Raw genomic sequence first — 9,486 nt, forward strand, 5'->3', positions numbered from 1 at the left:
AAATGGTGTTCAACACTTTATGGCATGCTATAGGGGCTATTTTAAAATGTTCAAAACTACAGTATGACCATCAACGCATTGTTAAAAGTACTAAATATCATTCTTACCTCAGGCATGACAAGCCTTGAACACAGTGGGTTATTGTGAAGGGGAAATATAATATATTTGGGGTAGGAGATTGCAGGTGCACATATTTATAATAATAATAATAATTATGCATTTAGCAGACGTTTTTATCCAAAGCGACCTACAAGTGCATTCAAGCTATACAAGTTTTGCCAGTATGTGTGTATATTTAAACGCCAATGCATGACTGATGTATTGTAAATTAAGTCTACTTAGGCCTAGGCCTTTTAATTACTATTTCAGTAACAGTAATTACAAGGTCTTTCCTAGATAATAGTATAGTCGCACATGATACATATTGAAAACCTGCCATTTATTGAGAATTTTTTATAAACATCTCCTGTAGATTTTAATATCATTTAACAGTTTAAGTTGCCCTATATTATGTTTATTATTGTGTGAGCTCGCAAAATCATTGTAGCCTACCATTGGTCACTTATTTATTTGGATACGACTATTGGACATCTACGGGCTGATTCTCTTGTCTCTCAAACATCTAACCAGATTCCTATTGGCTCTTCCGCTGCGTGACCGTCCTCCAAAATGACGTCACTGCAGCGAACGCCATTTTGATACTGGACACCGTGGGTGGAGCAGGTCGGGCACGATTAGACGGCAAGATTTACACTCACACTCGCTGAGTAATTGGTCAGCAAAAGCCGAATAGTCATGTCGTCAGATAACCAGGACACGGAGACGCAGTCGGAGCAGATGGACGAGACTCAGGTGGGGATTAGATTCGGGTTGCGCCTCGCTCGCTGCAGTCTCTTGTGGTGTCTGTCAGTTAGTCGACTACTATCATGTCATTACGCCTAAATGCCGTAATATTAAAACGACTTATTGCTCATTGACACCTTTAACACAGAAATGTCTCTGACTCTTTGCAATTTGTGTTCTGAGTTGTCACCTGCATGAGTTGAACAATATGATAGACGTGCAGTTCGCAAGCATGAGCCTCCTTTTGATTGGTTAGTGAGCTCAGACGTCACGAAAGAACAGTGTTTGATTGGTTCATTCTGCCACTCTCGTTTTTGTCACACCTACTTTAACCTGATGGTGTCCGTTGGGCTGTATGAAAGAGAATAAGCTTTTTTTCATGTTTCCGCATAATGTTGTCAAGTTAAGCCAATCTATGATAACCAGATTCTTATTATTTATTTGAAGGGGCCATGTTCAATTTATTATAAATCAGAAGACCTTCATAAACGCACTATTATTGACAATTTTGTGCTAAAATGACATGTATCCAAATGAGATTCAGGACAGGTCCACGAGTCCCAAGAGCATGCAGTTTTTAAGAGTAGTTTTGACTGAGGGGAACCTAATAGCCTTGTTTGCACTTTTTTCCAGGTGGTGCTGAATATAGCAGCTCATAAATTACTTGTTATAGATCCTAGTGAATCAGCATATTGGACTTAATCAGAAGAGTGTTTCTTCTTCAGGTGTTTTGTGTTTATTAATGCCATACAGTGTGCGGAAATTGCTGTCAGTGGAGGAAAAAATACCATCGCGATAAACTACAGTTTTAACCTTTTGGATGAAACGTAACTTTGTTGTTTTTTGTTCCCTAGACCTGATAAAAATGTTTATGATGTATATCATTGGGGAAAAAAATAAAATGCTATCTCATGGGTCCTTGTAGAATTTAATAAACGCATAGGAGACTGTTTAGATTCTGCGTTTGTGTTTTAAAATGCTGTTTTATGAATTGTTTGTGATTCACAGAGACTCATTGGGTGTAGCATGTAGAATTAGTTACTGTGGCATGATGATTTACAAACCTGTTTTTCTGCAGTTTGCTTTCTGCTACAATTGCATGCAAATTTATGTCTTTTAGCCAGCATAACATGCATTTAAGATCTGTCCCTTGTTGACACGGCCTAGTCATTTGCAAAAATGGTCATGCAGTCATAATGGAAGCATACTTAAACATCTGTCCTGCAGTCTATATCATTAGCCCTTTCTAAAGACTGCTTTTTGTTGTTTACAAGGCCTCAGTCTAAACACAACCCCTCTTGATTCCTTAGCTTAGGGCAAAATCGAGGATTATTCAAAATGCAACCAAACAACTGAGGTTCTCAATAATATGTAGGTTTTCAAATATTTGCAGGGCTCTCTAAATCGTTAACCCAACGTTCCGAGGCTATTGTGTATTTCAGTCGGGCTACCAAAATGTATCAACCCCCGGCCCGACAGGCTATCTTGAATACAGGGTCCTTAAAATGTCTTAAATTTAGTTGTATCAAATTTAAGTCCATAAAAAGTATTAAATACCTAAATGGAATAAGTAAAGTCTTAAAGGGGTCATATGATGCGATTTCAAGTTTTCCTTTCTCTTGGGAGTGTTACAAGCTGATAATGGATTAATGTGACGATTAAACTTCAAAAGGCTATCATTTGAGTAGGCTAAATAAGAGCGCTGCATGTTTCAAAGTCAAAACGCAGCGTTGCTGTAGTTATATGAATGTATCTCTGAAGGGAACTGGCTATCTTCAGAAAAGTTTCGAGGGCATTTTCATTTAATCTTTATTTATAATGCCTGGAAATTTTGCGTTTGTGAATGCAGCGCTGCTTCATGCACCTAGTGGCAGAAAATTAATTTGCATTTTCAAGAAGCCTGTCTGCTGTTTTTGTTCAGACCAATGCGAAAATCAGCCCATGTTTTTAAACAGCAAACACGTACAGTTGTTAATGTGAACCGGTGGATCGATAAGAAGCTAATGTGCCTTCTAAAAATCTAAACAATTAACCCTTAAATGCATGAATGTTTCGCCAATCATTATATATATCTATATATCCAGCACGGATGGATCTCTAACTGCTGCAATAGCAAAAAACTCTCTTGATATTTTAAGAACAATTACAGAAGAATAAATTGAAGCATATTTCGTTACCCTTTGAAATGTAAAAGGGTTCAATTTGAGCAGATGATTTTACCATCTCTGTCATCGTCAGAGTGCACTTCCACGGTATATTCAGCATCTGCCTCACATTCACGATCTCAACCTATTCTCAAAACTATCATTTTCAATGACTTCATATTCAATATTTGGATCACTGGCAGCTTATTCATCACATCCAGCATCAAATGGCAGTGACATTTATATTTCATTGCGTATAGTAATTGCTCTGCAGTAAAGCCATTCAAACCACTTAAATTTTATGCCTGCGGTAATTATGAGTGAAACGTCACGTCATCATTGTGTATCAAACAGTGCCACCTTGAGGAAAAAAGATGCATTGCACATATTGAGTCATCAGATATGTAAATATAGTTGTAAAAAAATACTTGTAAAAGTACATACATTTACATACCTCTGGTCTCTAGCGACCCTATACACTTTTTTCAAAAAATTTATCAGAAAACAGGCATTCTTTTATATTTTACTATTTTTTTCTTGTTATATTGTTTATAATTAATAGATTGAGGAATACTAAAAAAGTTGATGTCTAACTTAAAAAAATTAAGGAGTGAGAGGGTTGAGAATGATGTGCTGGGTCGCTAAAGACCCGAGGTATGCATTTAAGTGTTAAGAAGACAGTAAGATATTTATATGTTTTAAATTAGTATAATAATTTATAGCCTACGTTTGACTTTTTCCTAAAAATGGTTTAAAGGCTGAAATGTGATCTATCGTTTTTGTTTTGTGAAAACCTGTATCTGAACTGTAAATCTTTACGGTTTAATATGTTACCAGACATTACCCTACCCCATTCGTACGGCATTAATTTGATTTGTGCATTTCTTAAAAAGGGTCATAAAAAGCCTTACATTTGAATTTTAAAATCCTGCTGATATCCTGTAAATAGTGAAATAAAATTCCTCCCTTGATATTTGCATTTTGAAATTTTTTTGTTTGCTGTTTTGACTCCAATCCAATTAAAAAACATATTTTTTTCTTTTTTTTTTATTCGGGGTAGATAAATTCATTTCAGGCTACCAAAATCTGAAGAGTGACTGCTCAAAGGGCTACCAGAAATTAAAAAAATTTGCAAGCCCTGTTTTGTCTTTCTGTAACCTTCTGTAATCTTATGTATCCTATGTTATTGCAAGACCTGAAGACCTATTTGGCTGTTTTACTGTTCAAAACAATCATCTCATTTTACACCACAAGACAGAAATCTGAAGATGTTTACAAATTGCCTGAACTCGAATGTTGAATAGTTTCAGTTGTGACAATTTCCAGACATGCTGTTTGTTTATTTTAGATTGCATTCATATTGAAACCAAGTAGTTTTAATATTTGGTTTCAATATGAATGTGAAGTCAGAGAAAACACCTGGGAATTTATTGCCAAGTTAAACTTGCTGTACCTTGCCCAGAAATGTGATTAAGGACCACACACCTTTTGGGAATTACAGGAAGAACAATAACATGATGAAAGGGGTTTTGTTTTATTGTTGTCTTATTATATTTTGGGTGTGAGATTTATTATTTCGAGTTTTGAGTGTTTCCTTCTTCCTCTTTATAGTTTTAGTAGTAAGACTAAATGAAAGCAGACCACTTTTTAGTATTTTATAAAGACTGTTCACATAAACTAATTCAAAATCCTCATACCCCTTTTTAAAAATAACTTTGATATGCATGGATATAATAATTGATGTAAACACATGATGGTGAACACTTTTACTTTGTTACAAAAAAATCTATTTCAAATAAATGCTGTTCTTTTGAACTTTCTATTCATCAAAGAATCCTGAAATGTATCATGGTTTATAAGTAGCACAGCTGTTTTTAACATTGATAATTAATGTTTAACCAAATCAACATATTCAAATTATTTGAATGACGTCCACTGAAGACTGGAGTAATGGCTGCTGAAAATTCAGCTTTAACATCACAAGAATAGATTACATTTTAAAATATATTGCAATAGGAAACAATTATATTAAATTGTAATAATATTTCACAATAATAATGTTAACTGTATTTTTGACCAAATAAATAAATCCTTGATGAGCATAAAAGACTTATTTCAGAATCATAAAAAAAAAAAAAATCGTAGCCCAAACTTTTCAATGTCAGTGTACATATAAGAATTAATATCTAACTAATATCAAATAACATCGCAATAAATGTTTTTCAGGAATCCCAGGACACAAACTCAAACCCAGTGCGGACAGAGGAGGCCAAATTGAAAGCGAAGTATCCCAACTTGGGTCAAAAGCCAGGTGGCTCAGACTTTCTGATGAAGAGACTGCAGAAAGGGGTAAGTTTAAAAATTTCAACAACTGAAAAAAAGCATGTTTTTAAAGGCATTCATTCATACAGATTTTTGAAGTTCCGGGTGCTTACAACATAGCCAAAACAAACAAGACCTTTTCATTATTGCATAACATTTTTATGTCTCCAGCAAAAGTATTTTGACTCAGGAGATTACAACATGGCTAAGGCAAAGATGAAGAACAAACAGTTGCCTGCTGCAGCCGATCCAGACAAGAACATCGTCACCGGGGATCACATTCCAACTCCACAAGACCTTCCGCAGAGAAAGTCCTCATTGGTTACAAGTAAACTGGCTGGCTAACGTCAGCCATAGGTTTTGAATAAACCCTCTTACCAAACAAAACCAAAACCTCCCCAGCCCCAGCAGACCAGCTTCATCAGGACAGGTTATCAATTGAGTTTGTTTTGTCTCTTTTAATTTGGGTGTAGACTTTTGCTGTCATTTTGTTTCACTTCAGTAGGTCTAAGCATCCCAGCTCTGTTAACCTCTTCAGTGTCCCACATAGAGTAGGGATAAACTAAACCCTTGGTACTCCAGGCCCTGGTGGAGCATGATGCACTTTACTCTGTGTACCCTGTATATTAGTGATATTATGAACAAACCCCTGAAGACTTCATAAAATGCTGTTCAAAAGATGCTTTTAAAAGTGTCAAATAATTTAACAATTATTTAGGATTGTTTTAAAAGGCATTGATTTCTATATAGACAATACTTGACAGCCATTGGCCCCAGATTACATTGGCAGCCCTCTTATCATTCATAATGACAAATTAATGAATGTTTTATGAGAATTTCTTTAAAAAAAAAAAAGTCAGTGAACAGAATAGTCAGATCAATTTTGGTAAAGAGTGGCTGGTAGCTGTGTAGCCTTCATCCACACTTCTACCTCTCACTCTCTAAATATGGCTCAGTTGAACCAACAGCTGCTTACGACTGGATTGTTTTACTATTCTCAGCCTTCACCTTCCATGGTAGAATCTGAGCAAGCGGTTCCAATCTTGCTGATTAGATTATTGTAATGACAGCTTTTGGGTGTAAACAGAGAATGTTGCAATTCAATGATAACAGCCAAGAGCAGAAATGGTCTCTGAATGTCGCATGAGAATGAAAGGGGGCTTAAGAATATGAAATTGTCATTGCACAAAGAATGCGTTAAAAGATAAAGTATGTTCATAGACAGTGGTGGCTATATGTGTTATATCTTATGGGCATCTGGAGTCATTCAGCTTTTGTGTACACTTAACAGCAGTGTATGTATTAATGGGATTAATGTGCGATTTATTTTGTGATATCCAACACATATGTAATGTGATGCACATGATCCCTTTGATCATCTGAGATAATGATGACGTAATCATCTTATCCGTCTTAACAAAATGAGTCGATTTGGTCCTAAATATCTGTATTTTCTGAGGAATGAGGTGCGGAAGGAAATTTGCAGAATTGAGCAGCACATTTGGTTGAATATTTGTAAAATATTTCAGACCTAAATAGTAAAATTCTCTACTTAAACTTGGACAAAGTTACATGCTTAAACATATATAAAAAGTATTGGAAAACATTACCCATAGATTGCTTTGATATGCAGCTTATTTTCGGGTTTCAGACATACAAAGGACTTTGGGGAATATTATATCCTGTGACCCATTTTTTCCCTTTATGGTCTTTTAAAAAGATACTCTTTTCTCATCATTTAGCAAAGTGTCCTTCTTCAAAGGGCATTAATCAATTAACCCCTGTAGCTTCTTCAAAGTGCGAAGATGTCTGCACAGGGCTGTTGTAAATCATTGGAAACTTGACAGCTCAGTGGATCTTAACAGCTCATTTATTCCAGGCTGTAAGACTTTGTACAATCCTCACAGAGTCCAAGTATGAGGATGGATACCTTTACAGAGCAAATCTAGACTTGAACCTAGGCAGTAAATCCAGGATTTGCATAGTCTAATCAAGTTGTCCCTCCTAAAACCACATACATGCCTACATGTGGCCTGAAGATTAAGATAAAAGAAAGTGTTTAGCCATGTGAAGTTAACAAAAACATGTATATTAATGCATGTTATTCTTGGTAAAATACTGTACTATCACAATGTAAATCTCACTAAAAGGTGAATTACATCTAAGGGATTGATTGTGTTTTTTCATGTATGGTTGAGGTGCTGGTGGCAGTTGGCAATACATCAGGGAAATATGATGGTCTTGCACTTAGTATTTGTGACTTGATAGTATGTGTCGATGTACAATGTTTCTTTTGAGGAATGCGTTATTGCACAGTGCTAGGAGATAATCTTATTTTGTGCTGCAGCCAAATTGTAAATAGTCAAACTGTGCATCCGGTGTCATATTTGTGCATTTTGTCTCGCATTATCGGTCTCAGTTGTCTTTCCAATATTCACTAAGTTTGTGTTTTATCTTTTATTTGTTAATATTGCGTGTCTGAATCTCTCTCTGCTTTTTGGTGCAACATATTGGCAAGAATATCATCAGTTCTAGTGTGAGAAATGTAAATATGGAGGTAAGGATGCTTGTATTGTAATTTAAAGAAAGCTTTTTAATAGGTTGGATTAAATTCAGACAGTTCTGGACTGAAAACCTTCCACTGCAATGTGATATTCATGGATATTCAACCACATATTAACTCTAAATCTACAACTTAAGGCGCTCTCAATTAGACACACAAAGATCTATTCTTTGCTTACTTTATGAAGCTTTTAGTGTTTAATTATTTTATTTTTGTGCCCCATTTATACATTCTTTATTGTTTCAGATGTTTTGCTTGAATTACTTTGTGTGTTTGAAAGTGGATTTCCAGAAGTTTCCAGAGTCATCTGGTCTCTCACAATTATATTTACAGGGAAGGATGGCGAATCAAGAAGTAAAGATAGATGTTTAAAACGAATACTGGAGCTATGTCTGAAATTCAAATAAAGTTTTACATTTAATAGCAAAAACACTGAGTGGTACCTTTTTATTTTTCTAACGAAATGTAGATAACGTCCATGTGTTTACTTTTGTGGTATTAAGAACATTTCTATTATAGTGTAAGTAAATCGATTGAACAATTGCATACAAACATATTTTGTGGTATAATTATGGTGCAATTGCATCATCAAAAAGTAAATCAGTCATTCTTGAGAAGTGGGACAAAATGGTGCAAAATTGAAAAAATAAAACCTTGTACTCGGACAAATGAAACTACATTTATGTATCTTATATGTACTAAGCTACTGAGCTATGCTTTGATACAACCTCCCAACTGTTCTCTTTTTTTAACAAAATGTGCTTTTTTACCTTAGACTGTGTAATATAATTTCAGCTTTATCTTTAACAGCATTCAAGATGTTTTTAACATTTCAAAACACATTCTCGTGTTAGCAGACAGATTACACTTTCACATGTGACCAACAATTCCACAACAAATATAAAATATCATAATCATATTTGATCAAAATATTCATCTGACGAAGGGTGGCACATCTGACGGAGGTGACGAAAACCAGAATTTGTAGTAATTTTAACTATCAAATACATTGAATCAGACAATTAGTGTATTAAAACAAACAACAAACAGTGAGTATGTTATTGTTTATAAAGTTTTTATTCAAGAGTCACATTTAAGTATTTTGATATATCATTGGAACACAAAATCTTATGGTGGTGACATCTGACGGTGTTGACAAATTTGGCATTTCTTTCACAAAACCAATTAAGTTTATGTAGTAGCCATTTTATTGTTTTCTGTTCATGCTAGATGCTAATGGAACCTGCTTCAGGAGAATACAATTATCTAAATATTTCAAATAATTTCCTCAGAAATTGGAAGATGGTGTTGACATATGGCTGTGACACAGGAAATATTAACATTCGGATTTAAAATATTCTAAACCTATAAAACTCAGCAGAGCCTGTCTGACACTGATATACTCTGCAGATGTGAACTGTGGCAAGGGGGTCCTTTAGAGTGACAGCTGCCCCTGATATTCCCTGATTTTATTACATTTTATTGAATGTCTGACGGTGTTGACAAAAAGCATGTATTAAACATGCATGTGTCATTAAAAAAACAACCTTGCTTTGATAGGAGATATTATTAAGTGTTGCTTTTAATAAAACAAGCTCTTTTTCATCATTAAAA

The 9,486-nt window shown here is 34.9% G+C and overlaps 1 protein-coding gene across 1 annotated transcript; it reads left to right on the plus strand.

The window, feature by feature from the left end:
* The first annotated feature begins 670 nt into the window (after positions 1–670).
* LOC107597988 (alpha-endosulfine-like) lies at positions 671–8,296 on the plus strand. The gene is made up of 3 exons (XM_016289212.1): positions 671–852; positions 5,214–5,336; positions 5,481–8,296. The coding sequence occupies exons 1-3, from the start codon at positions 796–798 to the stop codon at positions 5,652–5,654; spliced, it is 354 nt and encodes a 117-aa protein (XP_016144698.1). The 5' UTR covers positions 671–795; the 3' UTR covers positions 5,655–8,296.
* Positions 8,297–9,486: the final 1,190 nt, after the last annotated feature.

The sequence above is a fragment of the Sinocyclocheilus grahami genome, unplaced genomic scaffold (genome assembly GCF_001515645.1).
Source record: "Sinocyclocheilus grahami isolate Dianchi unplaced genomic scaffold, SAMN03320097.WGS_v1.1 scaffold242.1, whole genome shotgun sequence".
Lineage (NCBI taxonomy): Eukaryota > Metazoa > Chordata > Actinopteri > Cypriniformes > Cyprinidae > Sinocyclocheilus > Sinocyclocheilus grahami.

What these genes read in the sequence shown, in the direction of transcription:
- LOC107597988 (XM_016289212.1), top strand. Translation starts at nt 796, where the DNA reads ATGTCGTCAGATAACCAGGACACGGAGACGCAGTCGGAGCAGATGGAC. An exon ending in AGCAGATGGACGAGACTCAG is followed by an intron (nt 853 to 5,213) that starts GTGGGGATTAGA and finishes AATGTTTTTCAG; the next exon opens with GAATCCCAGGACACAAACTC. An exon ending in TGAAGAGACTGCAGAAAGGG is followed by an intron (nt 5,337 to 5,480) that starts GTAAGTTTAAAA and finishes TTATGTCTCCAG; the next exon opens with CAAAAGTATTTTGACTCAGG.